Source organism: Lissotriton vulgaris, chromosome 1_1, assembly GCF_964263255.1.
Source record: "Lissotriton vulgaris chromosome 1_1, aLisVul1.2, whole genome shotgun sequence".
Classification (NCBI taxonomy): domain Eukaryota; kingdom Metazoa; phylum Chordata; class Amphibia; order Caudata; family Salamandridae; genus Lissotriton; species Lissotriton vulgaris.
The window spans coordinates 994,235,872-994,252,985 of NC_141685.1; the positions used below are offsets into that span (position 1 = coordinate 994,235,872).

Consider the following 17,114-nt stretch of genomic DNA (forward strand, 5'->3'; position numbering starts at 1 on the left):
TGTGTAAAACTTTAGCTAGCATACTATTCATTTAACTCTGTAAACCATATGCTATGTTACTCTACTGGATAGCTGAATAACACAGCAGCTGGCTATTACTTTGCCTCCGTGAATTTTCGGAAAACATTTGACTGCTTGCGATTCTCTAGAGCAGGTTCTCCGTTAGGAATTTGTTCCTGAACCACACTAGTGTTGGTGTGTGTTTTGAAATGCGTGTGTTATTTATAAAGAGGTATTTCCTGAAGGGCCCAGAGACGAGTGGGTCTTACAAAACATGCATTTGTAAAGAGCACAAATCAACCCTTGGGGCTTTTTGGCGCAGGCTACACGTGTATTGTTATCCCTTCTCAGTGGTACTAATTTTATTGACCTCTGAAGGATGAAAGGCTGAGTGGACCCATTGAGATTAAAATCTGTGATCATGAGCAGTTCAGCAACCCAGCAGACTTAATTAGACCATCCATTCTAGTCCGATGAGTGTACAGTTTATCATTTCTTCATGGTAGTTTGCAGTAACGCTTTGGGTCTTGAACCAGTCCACACCGCCTAACCTGTGTCAGGTCTGGTAGAGTTACCGCTTAGGAGTAAAATATCTTGGGCCCTTACAACCTGTGACTGTATATCAACCTTCCTAGTGTGGGTCTTCTGGGGAGTAATATGTCTGATCAAGGTACAAACGGAAATATCCCATCTATAGTACTAGTTTCCCAGTCACTTGAAGAAAGGCTGTCCTTTTCTTGCACTGCTTTCGCTGCTGATGCATGCAACCTCCCTGTGAGGTTATGGCTGATGTTTCCCCGCCCTATGTTCAATAGAGAGATCTCCTACACCCACATACCGGTAGTTCCCAATTCCCATGATTACCCTGTTCCATCGGAATTCGGCTCTCCGTTTCCTGGCCTCCCTATTTATTGTGGTTTTCTTTTTTGTTTGCCAACATTTCGCGCAGATGTACGCAATATTGGCTAAAAAGAGAAAGCCCGGTTGCAGCCAGCGATGGCTGCAACCTGGTGTCTTTCATCTCCTCCTGGTGATTTAGTTTTTCCTCTTGAGCTGTGATAATTGGCCGTGAGTGACCAGTTTATTGCCACGCGTTTGCCTATTCTTTCCCCAGCCTGTGTAATCAGTGCTTGGGTACGCCCCAAACTTGCACAAAACAAGTATTGGCATAGCCAAATAGGTATCGCCTTTAGGACCTTATAAGCGTTTAGCCATGCAACAGTTGATGTTGTTGCATCAAGGATATTGTACTGCATAACTAAATACTTATAAGGTTCCAAAGGCGAGACCTATTGGCTATGCCAATGCTTGTTTTTTCTATAACCGAGAACTAAAAATTAATCCGACCTCGTGTAATGTAACCAAGTGCTCATTTAAGGCGCTCTAATATCCTGGGGCCAAGTTCGCGCTTCATAAAACTGCAAAAAAATGCTTGCTATTATAACGGCCGGTGCTGAACAACCCGTCCCACGTTCCTAATAGCGTCCCCCTCAATTAGACTCCCCCAGCCCGTCCTACTCCTAAGCAGCCAGTCAGTCGGACGGCGCTTCAGAAGAGCACCTTCTTTGACGCGCATTACTAGATTTTAATATTTTAATCCTCGACCTCTACTCCAAACCTAACTACGCCAAGAAGAACGTTACTGAGACCGACGGCTGCTAGGCAGTTACTTCCGGGTCGCGAGGTACGCACTTCCGAGGTGGTAGACGGATGGGTTTTCATTTTGACCAGTGGGCTTTGCAACAGTCTTCTCCAAACCACCCCTTGCTTGCCAGTAACTGCAGTGCTGGTCCTTGATTGGCTGTCCTCGTCTTCCGTCTTTAAAGAACTTTGGAATCGAGGTTAAACAGAAGTGATTGTGTATTCGGCAGCCCGAGGTACGCCACAGGTATGTATGATTATTATATCCATGTTAATAGCCATTTTATGTCGTTGGTGTGAAAACGATTTACACCAAGATTATTAGAAATGGACATATTTAGCCATTTGAAACAACATCATTTCCTAGTGTTAAGAGATGGAATAATAAGACTTATGTTCCCCAAAAAAAGTTGTGAGGCTGTGGCAACATACGTTGTACTGTGTAAGTGGTACAGGGCTGTATGGTGATAGTACATATACAGTACTCTGCCTGCCATTTCGCACTTTCATATATTATGTTCCAAATTGAAAGCATTCTGGGGTCACACTCTCCCCTAATTGCTATGCGGCTTAGAATATTTTAATGAAGTGCCTATCTGAAGGAGCATACACTTTTCTATACCAGAGTGTCCTTTGATACCAAACGGAGTGGTTGGTGTTGTTTCGGACCTCTCTGGCAAGAGGCTCCCAATTTCTGCCTTGGATATATTTAGCGCCAATGGAATTATGGGTTAGGAGAGGACCAAATTTAGTGACATGGTTGGCTAAATTATTCGGGAGGAAATGCTTATAATGCTGTACATTTTGTGATACTATTACTTAATTATTTGTACATTTTTTCCCCAATGTTAACACCAAATTTAGCACAGGTTTAATTTCATTAGTACCTATTTAATATGCAAATATAGCTATAAGCTTCGGAAAGATTACCATTCAGCTTTTGCCAATGGACTTCCACTGCTGCGTGGCAGCACGTGCAGGTGCTTTTTATTATTTTTAGTTACTTTTGATCTCTTTGAACTAGAATTATTTTTGGTTAAAATTTGAAAATTATACAGCAGATAATGGAGTATGTGGCAAATCCATATTTATACGAAAAACGCCACAGAATCATATAATACCAGTGGTTCTGTTTTTGCCACCTTGTTGTGGAAACATTCTTTGGAATGGGGTGTCCGGCTCGAACAATCAGTCCTTGTCGTCTGACCCCTCCTCCTGAATGGCAGGCTCAGTGATAAGGTGCTTGAATACCAGACTATGTATTTTGCACCAGAGAGAAAAGCCCCATTCATGGCCTATTTCTGAATCAAAATTCTGAGAGGAGTGATGGTTTTTTCTTTGAAACAAAATCTCCTGAATAGGGAAGGCTTCTTTAACCTGGTAGTGTTTGCTTCCATCCTAGCTGGATTAGAATTGCCTGGAGTTGCTTTTGTAATAGTTTAATAGTTGCCAGGTCTACCACCAAGGCATCCACTACCTCCAGGGCTAGAGTCGAGGGTAGATGCCGTCTACCCTGCTGCAAAGTTGACCACTTTCAGCGGAGTGCCACGTTCTTTTCCTACTTCTCCTGGAATTGATAGAAATATGCTGAACTCGTCTCTGTGTAATTTCTGACACTGGGACACTTTTAGCGTTGACTGCTTTTGTTCCGAACAGCAACATGCAGGCGGGGAATGGCCTCATGAGATTCCAGTTTTGGCCATAAAAAAGGCTGGAGTTAAGGGGCCATTAGTCCTCTTTTTGTTGGAGTATCCTGGCTGGGAGCAACCGGGAGCCTCACACCTAGATGCAGTGGAGGGGAAACAATGGCTCATGTCTTATCACTCCACAGGGATTTAAGAGAGAAATGCTTATGACTTTGTTCAGTCCCTGTATATAAGAGATATGCATACACTGTAAGATTCTCAGTTGTGTTTACAGTATTTACACAAATAACAATTTAAATATCACTATTTTATTTCTTTTATAGAGCTTTAGCACTACTCATTCCAATGCAGGGTGTCAGAGCGCTTTACATCACACACATAGATTGTACATTGACAATAAGCCATATGTGTGTACATCAATGGAACATATGTGGTACATAAGACCATGAGGGTTACATGGTGTAGGAGCCACTAGTCATTCATACCTTACTGTGCTCTATTATAACGATTACAATGTGTGAACTGCTAGCTACAAACGGATCTCTGTATTCAAAGCAGTAACCCACTTACCTTTCTGTTATCTGCCTGTTACATAATGTGCTTTGCAGGAGACATTTTAACCCTTTATGCTGCTTTGATTTAAAACGAGGACTACGGAAAACATAGATCTCTCCATCAAATACGGTATCCTCCAGAGTTATGCTACCATTATTATTATTCCCTGAGTTTTAGCTGGCACACAAAGATCTAAGCTGCAGGTGCCTTAACCCCATAAGATATTTTTATAAATCAGACATTGCAACCAATGAAGCAGAACAGATTTACTGCCACGTTTTTCCTTTTTACTCTTTGTGGCAGGCTTAAAAAATGTATAAGTTGAGGCCCAGATTTTGCCTCGGGGTTGCATCAATACTTTGGCACAGCCCTAATGAAAAATCAAATTTGTTAAATGCACTTAAATGTACTCATGCTAGACATGCTAAACATATGTAAGGTCTTAAGATCTGATGCTACTTTCTGTGATTCCACATGCGATGTCACACACTGTGATGTCACACTCATTCTGCCTAATTTGGTGTAGGAAAGTGCCCCTTTTTGACATGGTCACCTCCAGTAAATGCTGTGATTTCAACTGAAAGTGAACTCTGTTCCCGTTAACCAGGTCCCCAGTGCCAGAACTCTTTCCTAAAACTGTTCAATTGTTTCCCACAATTGGCAAAGCCTTTAGCACCCTCTGTAAGTCCCTAGTAAGTGGTCCGCTAGTACCTAGGGCTTGAGGTACTAAAGAGGGTCTGTAAGGGTCACGGCACAATTTGTGCCACCCTCATAAAGCACATGCAGGGCTGCTGTTGCAGGCAGCATGTCTTGGTGCAGACCAAAGTGCAAACATGACATGCCACACATCTCTGTGTGTCATGTCCCCTACCACTGCATGTAATATTTGTAAGTCCCCCCTACAGCAGGCCTACTAGCCCCAAAGCAGGGTGCTGAATATTACATGTGAGGGCATACCTGCATGAGCAGATATGCCCCTGTTCTGGTCAGTCCTATTGCTGCCAGTACAAGTGACCAGGGAAGCCATTTTAAAATATGTGCTGAACACTGATGAAAATAAGTTCCCCAGCTATATGATGGCTTCACTGAAAATAGGGATGTTTGATATCAAACATCTCGTACTGATAAACCACACTGATGCCAGAGTTAGATTTACCAATACATGCACCCAGAGGGTACCTTAGAGGCGCACTCTGAAAACCCACCAACCTCTGGTGTACCCGCTGACTGGTTTCTGCCAGCCTTCCATTCGTCCTGGGTCTCCAAAACCTGGAAGGACTGCCTGCGTTCAATAAAAACCAAGACCTCCCGCAGAACTGTTTCATGTATCCTGCAGAAACACCTAAGAGAAGACTCTGAAGCCTCGGGAACCGCCAAAACCCAACACTCAAAGCCACCATTGCACCTGTCCCCTACGGCCCGAGTTGAAGTGGTTTAGGAAAGAAAAACAAACGTCCGGGTTCGTTGGACAGTTTGGATGATGTCTTGTTTTAGTATAGGACTAACGGGTATCCCCTTGCACACCCTGGGGTCATTTATCAATGATAGAGGGGCATGTTTTCCATGAAGAAGGCAAAAGTTACACACTTATTTGTGAAACAAAGAACATACATACATCTACATGATCATTACAATGTTATTAAAATACAATAAAAAGGTCACAGAATCAAAAGGACCTTTTGATTCTGTGACCTTTTTATTGTATTTTTATTGTATTTTAATAACATTGTAATGATCATGTTCATTGTGTAATGGTTTTTAATGTATTCTTTTTTATATATTGTATTGTGTAATAAAACCTGTATTTTGTTACCAAACCAAAGTAGTGATATGTTCTTAATCAGAAAAAAACGTTTATTTTAATTAATTTGTTTAATAATTTGCTTAATAAATTGTCCATTTTGTTGCAAGTAAATACTTAAGATTGACTACAGATAACTGAATCAACTCCTTTGGGTTCTGTCATTTCCCCGTAACATTCTATTATATAACATAGACACAATCTTCCTACCACAAGGAAATAGATGTATGTATGTTCTTTGTTTCACAAATAAGTGTGTAACTTTTGCCTTCTTCATGGAAAACATGCCCCTCTATCATTGATAAATGACCCCAGGGTGTGCAAGGGGATACCCGTTAGTCCTATACTAAAACAAGACATCATCCAAACTGTCCAACGAACCCGGACGTTTGTTTTTCTTTCCTAAATACTTTCCCCACCGTCCTCTACAAAGCTAGAGTGGGGTCCTCCTTTTTGTTTATACACCGAGTTGAAGTGGGCCACCAGTGCCAACAAAAGTTGTCCAACACTCCAGAGCTCGAGTCCATCATGGTTTCCCCCGTGGACTCCCCGACGTCGCCTGTAGCCTCTGCACACACGTCAATGCCTAAAGACACCTCTGCATCTGTTGCCCCTGGACCGTGGAAAAGAAGACCCCAGGCGCCCCTATGTCCCGAGCATGGCAAGCCTTAAACCCTCCTGTTGGTTCACCCCGACTGGCTTCCAAGGCAGAACCTGCAGCCTCTTTTTACAGAGACTGATCCCCATTGAAACCTATTGGGCTCCCAACGCTGTTTTGCACCCTACACCCGGCCGCCCCTGTGCCGCTTGTGGTGTACTGCTTTTGCTGCCTTAGACCGTGCCCACCACTCACCTTAACTCCTGGAGATTGGTCCTGTAAGTCGATGTGCTGTACCTGGTTGCAGAACTTGTTTTTCCTTCCATAGGATGACACTGCTGAACTCAGAAATTACACTGTGTCCACTTTTTAAAGTGAAAAGAATTTATATTTAAAAATGTACTTACCTGAACGATTTTTCTCCGATGCCTAAACACACGGGAAGACAGTGGCTATTTTTATAAATTGGTGTCAATCTCCTTTTTTGAGTCGTGTTGTCAGTTATTGAACATTGTGTGTATTTGCAAATGGCTTCCACTCATCTCTGGGAAGCCTTAGGCTGCACACAACCACCTAATGGAGCACTTTGGGATTGGATAGCAAGCCCTGACCACTCGTAATGGAACCCCTGGACTCTGTACATGGTCTATCAGACTTTTGATATATCACATAAAGAGCCAGCTTTCTACACTTGGTGAGTCCCCCACTTCTGTTTTTTAGGACTTGAGCCTTGAATACCTGTCTCAAGCAATAGAGTGAAACCCCCTTGAGTTGCACAAATTCATCAGTAATCATGTTGAGCCAGGCACTTGTTTGGCTAGGACAGAGATAGGCACGGGTCAGGCTGGTGCTTCAGAACAGATGGAAGACCTAGAGCTGAGATAGACACATGTGAGGCTGGTGCCTCTTGGTGACTGGTAAGGCTGAGACACATTCTTCCTGTAAAGGACAACACAAGTTCCATTCTAGCGAATACTGCATGGGTTTTATCTGTATGTTAAAGGAAACTAGTGGGTGAAACTTGATTAAATGGATGCAGAGGGGACTGTTCTGCTTCAAGAGACGGGAAGTCTTCTGCCTCTGGCGACTGAGCTATCTTTTGCCTTATGAAACAGAGAGGGACCTTCTGCCTCTGCAGACAGAGAGGGACCTTCTGCCTCTGCAGAAAGAGAGGCTTTGTGCCTTGGCAGACATCGAACAACCTTCTGCCTCGCGAGTCGGAGGGGGACCTTCTGCCTTGCGAGTCGGAGGGGGACCTTCTGCCTTGCGAGTCGGAGGGGGACCTTCTGCCTCGCGAGTCGGAGGGGGACCTTCTGCCTCGCGAGTCGGAGGGGGGGCCTTCTGCCTCGCGAGTCGGAGGGGGGGCCTTCTGCCTCGCGAGTCGGAGGGGGGGCCTTCTGCCTCGCGAGTCGGAGGGGGGGCCTTCTGCCTCGCGAGTCGGAGGGGGGGCCTTCTGCCTCGCGCGTCGGAGGGGGACCTTCTGCCTCGCGCGTCGGAGGGGGACCTTCTGCCTCGCGCGTCGGAGGGGGACCTTCTGCCTCGCGCGTCGGAGGGGGACCTTCTGCCTCGCGCGCCGGAGGGGGACCTTCTGCCTCGCGCGCCGGAGGGGGACCTTCTGCCTCGCGCGCCGGAGGGGGACCTTCTGCCTCGCGTGTCGGCGGGGGACCTTCTGCCTCGCGAGTCGGCGGGGGACCTTCTGCCTCGCGAGTCGGCGGGGGACCTTCTGCCTCGCGAGTCGGCGGGGGACCTTCTGCCTCGCGAGTCGGCGGGGGACCTTCTGCCTCGCGAGTCGGCGGGGGACCTTCTGCCTCGCGAGTCGGCGGGGGACCTTCTGCCTCGCGAGTCGGCGGGGGACCTTCTGCCTCGCGAGTCGGCGGGGGACCTTCTGCCTCGCGAGTCGGCGGGGGACCTTCTGCCTCGCGAGTCGGCGGGGGACCTTCTGCCTCGCGAGTCGGCGGGGGACCTTCTGCCTCGCGAGTCGGCGGGGGACCTTCTGCCTCGCGAGTCGGCGGGGGACCTTCTGCCTCGCGAGTCGGAGAGGGACTTTCTGCGGACATCACATGGCATCAAAGTAGAATGATACCGTAGAATTTCATAATGCCAGACAACACCCCCTCTACACAGCGTCACAAGAATTCATGGTTTTCCAGATCAAGAGATTATTACCCTCCGGATGGATTGAGTTCCAGAACAGTGTGTGTAGATTGGTTTGTCACATTGATTTTTATTTCTCATCTTTTACAGCTCGTGTGGGAGACAACACTGAATGGCCAGAATATGGCACACCTTCTGTCATGGATTCTGTTGGTCCCCACTCGCATCGTGCTCTTTTTCTCCAGCCTTTATTACTGGCTCATCGTCTACACAGCATCATTTATAACAGCTGGCTTCTTTTGCTTCAACTCCTTGATTATAATACTGAAAGGGCCCAGAAGGGCATTTCAGTGGAAGGCTCGGGAAACTCCACCAAAATGCCTCACAGACAACTCGTTTGGCCAGCATTGCTACGTCCGGATAAAGGTACGGCCACTTCAAGAGCTATTGAATGGTAGAAGAAATACTTTTAAGATGCACTCTGTGGAATTTTCTTGGTTTAATGAACTGTTAAGTAAGAGAGGGTCAGCAAGCAACAATAATCCGCTTACTATTACAGGGTTATATGTGCTACAATTAGCATTGCATCCAGCACTTCCATTCTCCGAATTCAAAACTGTCTCAAATGTTCACTTCTTAGTTTGTTTAGAAGCTTAGGGCAAATGTTCCCATTTGTCTTCCTCACTCTTTCACCTGCTGTTCCATTTTGTGCCGTTCTTCATCCCACATGGCCCCGGTTTCCATTATGTTCTTGGTTCCTGTTTTCAACTCTCCGTGCCCACCTCTGTACCACAGCCATTCCTTAAACCCCATGTCGCTGTTTTGTTCGGCTCAGCCATGGTTTCCGAACTCCATCCACTTTCTTTCCCAAACTCTCCTGTACCCTACTTTTCACCCTAATGACCTCACTAAGATGCCTGAAATTTGTAGTGTTTAACCCTCTTTGGGAGAGAGTTGATGCAGCAGGAACTAGATTTGTCTGATATTCCAGCTCCCTCATTGATGTCTACTGCCTTGGCTCAAACTCATTACTTTAATTTATACATTAAGGTACATGCAGATTCTTTCCTGTCTTCATCACCCCCATACCAGGACCCTTTTCCTTTTTTTAATCTTGATTTAGTAGTACGTCTTTTTTACCACCATGATATTCTAACACTTTATTTGTGTCTACTTTGATGAGATCAAGCACTTTCTTTCCTTTCTGCATCCTGAACATTCCAGCACCACATTACTTTTATTTTAGCGAGGTTTGTAGGTCTTGCACTTGGCGACGCATGTCGCCAGCGAGATCTATTGTTACCCACTTGCCTCTCAAGTGGTACAGACTGGGGCACGCGCCGATTGTGGTCTGTGGACGCGCCCGTGAACACGCGCATGCGCACTGCTCCCTTCCGTCATCGCAAGCTTCACTTTCATTTTTGTAATGTGCATGTCCGCTCCAAGCCTGGCACGCTCTGTCTTCTTGTATTCAGCCGTCATGTCCCCTTCACATCCTGCCCACAGACGTTGTAACAAGTAGCTGCTCTTCCCTCTAAGCACCCCTCCTCAGCGGTATAGATAACCCTCGCCCGCTCCCCTCCACCCTATATTTAGGAGTGGAATCTCCCGGTGCTCCGCGCCTGCAGCTGTCCCCATTAACGCTTACCGTGCCCTTCTCGTCCTCGCTGTGGCACCTCTCCCTGTACTCTCCTTCCACAACCAGGCAGTGGTAAGGTCCGACCTGCGAGCCCCACAGAGCGGCGCGCCTCCTGGTCCCTGGACAGCCAGCTCGTCCCCAGCCCTCTCGCATCGCTGCCCTAGCACCCGCCTCTAGCTCTCCGTCAGCGGCTTCTCCCTACCACCGGAAGAGCAGCCTGGCTGCACGAGACCCGTCTCCTGACTGATGGCGGCTCGGGCCAATCGGGCCACTTAAGATAGGTCATCCCTCACGGATGAGCGTCAGAGGCCTCGGCTAGTTAAATAATATACAGCCTCGCGACACGTCTTGCCTGGCCTTCGGTTGTTGTCTCCCATGGGCTGCTCCCAGCTATCTAAACTCGACCCTTGTCCCTTCCTGTCGCTTTCACACGTAAAGCGCTGACAGTGCACCGGCTGCAGCCTCCACGCAGTCCTCAGTGGGCCTCCGCCCCTAGACCTCGCGCACGCTCGTGAGCGTCTCGTGCCAATGGCAACAAAGCTTTCCTGAGAAGCCTTTGCATCATGCGCTGCAGGGTATTATGGCCTATGCTGTTTCGTTTTATTATTAAAAGTCTATTCAAACGCATCCTTCGACCTCTACGAATGGTATGCGCTCTGGGCTTGTCTTAAATGTTCAAAAAATCACTTTGGCAAACCGAATAAAACAGACAAAACACCTAGCCGGATTGGATAGGGGCGCGCGTCGGGGATTTCGAAGAGGCGTAGGGTGGGTGCCACGTTTAAAAGTGCACGTGGGTTTGTGAATGTCTCTAAAAGATGAGTGGGAAAAGAAGTGGAACAAGGGATCCTTTCCAAGAGGCATGTCCTATATAAATACAGTCGTGGCCTAGAACATGTCAACTAAAACCCTGCACTTATGTGACATGACCAGTATTTGGGGGCACCTCTGTTTGTTTTTAGGCAATATATCCGGCCTAAAACAAGCCAGTCCTGTTGCATTGCCAACCCTTCCTACAAATATCAGATCGGTGAATCACAGCAGTAATTTTGTTGTGAACAATTACAATTGTAACAGTTATATTTTCTGGAAATATAAGACTAAAACACTACTGTCTGTGGAATGTTAGTGGTCTTCAGAGTGGCTTAGTCACTTCTGTTCTCACCTTCACATTACTTTCGTCTGCAGTCTCTCACTGTTTAGCCGCTAAGACCCATTTTCTTCCTCATCTTTCTGAAATCCTCCATCTGCAGATCTCCTACCTTCCCCCAATTCCAGTTGGCACATATGAAACCATCGCTGTGTGCGCTCTGCAGAGAGGCCAAGGTTTGGATGTGCATGCAATCTGCACACTTTTATGACTCACTGACTGGCACTGAGAAACTCGCACTGCCTTCAAGTCAATTTCAAAGCTCTCAAGTGCTCCCTCTCATAAACAGTCCCCTCCCCACCCCTCGCCCTACCAACCTTGAATTCACTTGGAGGGGACTCAGTCCAAATTATGAACCATATAAGAGTCATATATATGGTGCATGAAAATAACTACAGAAAACAAGGATTGCATGGTTGATATGGCATATCGTAAGGGTTTTTACAGTCATAAAATCGATCAGTGTTTTAGTCAGGAACGTCAAAGACATGAATATTGAGCACGAAAAGAACCCGTTTTAAAGTTAGTTACCCGGCCAGGACCGTCCCCTTGAAAGTCCTGCTTGCGGCTCAGGTATGTGCACTTGTGCACAGTGCTTGTTTTCCTGGTCAGTGGGAGCCTGGCATGGCGGTTCAGGCCAGACTGTTCTTATTTACAGGAGAGCTAAGGCTAATTTATAAACATGTCTCCTTCCTGTATGAGGTGACCAGGGCCCATATTATAGGCAGGGCACAATATCCCCGTTTATGTAACGACACGCCTTTAAACAGGTGTGCCGGACAGACACGCCGGGACAAGGCCCCCTATTATGATCGCCCTGCCCTTAGGGCAGCTGCAAAATTGTGCTGCCCTCTGGACAGCATATTTAGCTGTTTCAAAGCTGTTCTGTTTCTCTGTGTGGACCGCACCCCACCTGCTCTTTTAAGAATGGTCAGAGACCCTTCTGCCCAAAAGTGCAATGAGTGACAGCACCCGCCTGCAGAAGGATACAGGGGAGGGGGTCAACAGGACCCACTTGCCCTGCACTAGAGGGCTGACCTCTGTGGTCGTACTTACAGTGGGCCACCTTTTTATTGCACACTGTTTCTCCTCCTGTGTCCATAATATGGCGTGGGCGTAAAGTGAGTCCCTCACTTGCATGGGGCCGCACACCCATGCAAATGAGGGCGCACACACTCAAGATAAAGATAGCATTGGGGCTTAGTGTGCACCAGTGCGTTCAGTATTACAGTAGTGGCCACACAAGTATCTGATACCGTTTCTGTAATACCATTGTATTTGTTTGCTTTCTTGTTAATGTGCCATGGATGGTTGAAGATGGTTTTCTCGAAAAATCAGAGTGACTTGTTATTGGGTGAAAGTTGGGGATCAAAGCCATAAAGGCTCACGTCATGGAACCAGGTTTACCCTTGTTGCTTGTTGTTCGGAAATCACAGGTGGTGGTTTGAAGTAGCTGTGCCAAATAATAACTTTAAATGTTAAGAGGAAAACACTGTCATTTTCATTGAAACAGACAAAGGCAAACTCCCAGGACCCGAGTACCACCCAGTGAATGGATTTAGTAAGGGTGGGACACCACACATGCCACTAAGAAGATAGCTATCCCACCTCCTGCCTGTGTAATTGTACTGCTCTCTCGACAGCTATCAAGCTTGACCTAAATCCTGAGATTAATACATTCTTTTCTTTTTTGATAACAGAATATAATTTTAGCAAAGGTTGTTTGTTCTATGGTAAGAAATGCCCTCTCGGAGGCTTATTGCTGCCTATCCCATTCATGTTGTTTATACACTACATTTCCAAGTTTGGCCTTTTATTTGCTAGCCTAATGCAGTCTGGGAGTTGTAGTCCTGGTGTGCTTTTGTTGTCCCAATTGAACTAACTCACAAGATTGCACTTATTTGTAATAGCTAAGTGCAGGTCTGAAAACATGGTGTCCTCTTGATCGCGACTGGAGAGACAACCCTAGTGATGTCTGAGCTCATGAACTGGAGTCTGAGACTCTAGTGCAATCGATGCTTCAGAGTGCATTTGTGTTTGTGTAGGTGTCCTTTGATCTTGTGGATTGATGCTATACTGTCAGACACTGTGCTCTCCCTGAATCCCCATGCTTTCCCACTTTTGCACACTCTCCCCACGCCGTCCATGCAAAAGCCGTTCTATCAGAACCATACCTGCTATGTAACCGCCATGCTTCGCCTGTACCGCCAAGGTCACTGCATGCTGGGCTATAGAAGATCATGGAGAGTGTTTGTAGAGCATGCAGAGTGATAGTACTCAGAAACAATAGAGAGGACAGGAAGAGCATGGCATATGCAGTCATGCAGCCTATGCTGTACCTGAAGTTTCATTCTGCCCCAAGCACTCCCCGAAGGTCACATGCACGCCTGTGCTCATTCCTGATAAGCTCCACCTGCCTTCCTACAGCCATGATGATTTTTATGGTTTGGCTTGACAGTGCAGCCATCACCAGACAATTATATGAGACTCACCAGGAGAAGGACTTTGGCTCCATCCACGTGTTGAGAGCCAAGAGTATATATATTTTGATTGGGCAGAAGTTGTGTACTTCCACAAAAAAATGCATATGCTCCACACAGCAGTGATCGTTTTGTTTGACAGATGCATGAGTTTTCCTCCCTAAAATGGGGGTGAACTAAAATTCAATGCAATATGCGGATGATACGATATTGATAGACCAAACCCCGGTCGGGCTGCAGCAGCTTCTGACCGCATTGGCACAATAATGTAAAGTAAACAAATTGAAAATAAATACGGAAAAAACAAAGGCGATGATCATAAACAGACAATAGGGTCATAGTATGTCAACGGAAAACCCATTGAGATAGTCACTGCATACAAGTTTTAGAAAAAGAACAACGGTGGAGGATTCCCAACAGAACAGCACCTGGTCAAATATTCTCCCAAGATTAATTTAGACCAGGGGTCGCCAACCAGTCGATCGCGAGCTACTGGTAGCTCGCAGGTGCCCTTTCAGTAGCTCGCGGCCGGACTTCCACTTTAGGAGGCTATCATTGTCGTTTTGTTTGTTTTTGGGCCTTTTTCAGTAGGAAGCAGCTGCTATTTGAGCCTAACTGGGCCGGGCTGAAGTGGTTGATGTCGGCCCGCGCATGGGCAGTGTTTGCTGCCCTCGGAGAACCACTACGCGCGCCTTTTGGTCTCCGTTCTATGATCCTGTGACCCGTGCATTTTTGCGGCCAGAGCGGCAGCCTTGAAGGCATAATTGGATCTCCATGCGCAGACAGACAGCAGGTATGTGGGCAAGAGGAGCTTTCTTTTTTTTTTAAAATAGATACCTGTGCATGCGGTTATTAGAGTTATCTAAATAAAACATGAGCAGTTGTTTGAACAAGTACATTTGGACCGAATTCCATCCAAATCGCTCTGGCTGTTTAAATTATATAGCTCTTGTTGAGCTAGTTTAAAAAGTCTTATAGTACGTGTGAAAGGCTTTCTTAATTCCCTCCCTCGTTTGGTTACTATGGCGCCCTCTGTGTCTCTACTGGTCATTATACAAGTGGGTGACTGTTCTCTTTTTACAAGCAAGGCTAAAAGGCATCCTATTCTATCCCTCTCTCGGTGCAGTGCCTGACGATAAGAGCGTAACAGTAACAGTTCTCTTTGCTTCGTTTTTTCTACAATTTCTGCCTGAAGAGCCTCACGTCTAATTTCAGCTTGAGCAGCTTTACTAGAGGCGTTCTGCTGGCGGGTCAGCTCTATGTCTCTGTCTCTGTCTCAGTGTTCTGTGTTCATTTGCTGGTCATTGAGGCTACTCGTGAGTGCGCAGTACCTCTCAACTACTCAGTGACAGGCCTTTGATTTTAACATCAGCTGCCACTGCGCTTCACATCTGCCTTCAGTAACAAAGCACGGTGGCAGCCAACCTTAAAATCGATGGTCCCTGCAGCCACTGAGCTGCCACCCCAGTGGTGGCCAAAGTTAAATTCAAAAGTGCTTGCCTGTTGTGAACTGCTTTCACTGACTACAGCACGCTTTAAATTTGCCTTTGTGTTGTAGTCAATAAAAGCGGCCCAGTGCATGCAAGGCCCTTTGATTTTAACATTGGCTGCCACTGTACTTTATTATATCTTCTTTCAATTTTAAAGCTCAGTGTCAGCCCATGTTGAAATTAAAGCGCTTTACATGCACTGATCCAATCCTCCTAAAGCAGGCTCTTCACCTCTCTGTCCAGTCCTGTCACTCCCAGCCTCTTGTCTCCCACACTCTTCCTTTGTGCGAAGGCAGCTGAGGATGAGTATGGGATGATGCAATTTTTTCTTGCGTAGGATTTTTTTGAGCAAGGCTATTAGTCCTTACCTGATTTTACCCATGCACTTTGATCCCATTGATGTTCTGTCTTTATATGGCTTTTAGAAGAAAGTTCAATGAAGGACTTGATTGCCCTGATTTAAAAACTCATGGCCTATGTAGGAGGAAAGCAGGCTGGTGAGTGCAACAGATATCTGGAGTGTGTGTGCATGCACGAGGTGTGATCAAATATAACATTTGTTTTAAGGAACAAATGTATGCTCACTTGTTTAGAGCGTTTTGAAAATTTCATGATGTGTAAGTTTGAATACATTTGATCTGTATATTAGAGTAGTTAATCATGGAACTTTCTGTTTATTGAGGGATGTGCTCAGGGACATTGCCATCTGTTTAATGCTATTATATTATTACTGGAAGTAGAATAAGTCTGTGCAGCGAGTGCAAAGCTTAGCAGACAGTCTATTGCTCAACATTGCAGAACTATGCATTTTCTGAAAATTGACTTTGCAGCGTTAACGCATGCGTTATAGAACTCAGTGAAGTGCTCTATAATGAAAGTCACCTTTCCAAATATCTTCCATTTGTTGTTCCAGTAGTCTGCCAAGGCCCGGCCATGAAAGAAAACCATATGTATAATTACTAACATAACTTTTCTCCCTTTGCTTTACTTTTTTTTGATAATGAAGAAAGGGGAAGCCTTCTGTTGCAGCATTGTAATAGCACTTACTAATGTGAGGCACTGAAGCACTTACCTACATGGTTAGCAAGCTATGGAAAGTGTAGGGTAGGTGGTTCAAAGTGTTTTCTTTGGTTTGTGATCCTATGTTGGAAGTAATTCCTTGTCTTGCCTGATTAACACCAAGATGCAGTTATCGTTATCATGTTATGGGACACAGTGCGGAAAAGTGTGTTGAATGAGGTGTGAGACAGATATACAGTTATGTTATGCTTTTCTGTCTTTTGACAGCTTTGAACAGCTTCATAGGTCTATGTATCTTGTTCAAACCACAGTATGGGCACAAACAAACTAGGCTTAAAGACAATGAATGAGGGTGTGGGAGGTGTCTCCGAAAAATGCGCGAGTTGCTTGGCCTTTAGTAGCTCACGACGATTTTCACTGATCAGAAGTAGCTCTCACTACAGTAAAGGTTGGAGACCCCTGATTTAGACCCACACTGTAGTACATGGGACAATATGTGTGCACACTTCAAAAACACCCACCGTTACAATGTTGGTTCAAAACATGAACTATGAAATACTTTAAACAAGGTCAAGGTGCACCACTTCAGAATTTGCAAAAACTGATAACTTTGATGAGGTTAACAGCAATAATCACATTAGTTGTTACTTGTGTTCTTTAAGAGTTCTTTTATTAAGTTCAGTTGAGAGTGAAAAAACACACACAGGAGCTACAGCCGACGCGTTTCGTCCTCTTGGGACTTCTTCAGGGCTGTTTACAAAAAAATGACAATATACAAAAACATACAATTAAAATTTACATTAAAAACAGAAGCAATTATGCTCATATAGAAAATGCCAGGCTTCATAAACAATACACTACAAGATTAAAAACTAGTGCAAGGATTATTTACAAATTGCCAACAATAGTTAGAAATAGATGACTTGATTAAGTGAAAGAAAGCATTTTGCAATTATTCTCTAATGAGGTCAGCATATTCTGGGTTGTTGCATATTGTTCT

General features: G+C 45.6%; 1 protein-coding gene across 1 annotated transcript in view; it reads left to right on the plus strand.

Moving 5' to 3' along the window:
• The first annotated feature begins 1,751 nt into the window (after positions 1-1,751).
• Positions 1,752-17,114, plus strand: part of LOC147748368 (epoxide hydrolase 3-like) — a 123,107-nt gene continuing 107,744 nt past the window's right edge. The window contains exons 1-2 of the mRNA XM_086960863.1: positions 1,752-1,888; positions 8,486-8,761. Of these exons, the coding sequence (XP_086816989.1) occupies positions 8,519-8,761 (243 nt within the window). The 5' untranslated portion in view covers positions 1,752-1,888; positions 8,486-8,518. The remainder of the gene's footprint in view (positions 1,889-8,485; positions 8,762-17,114) is intronic.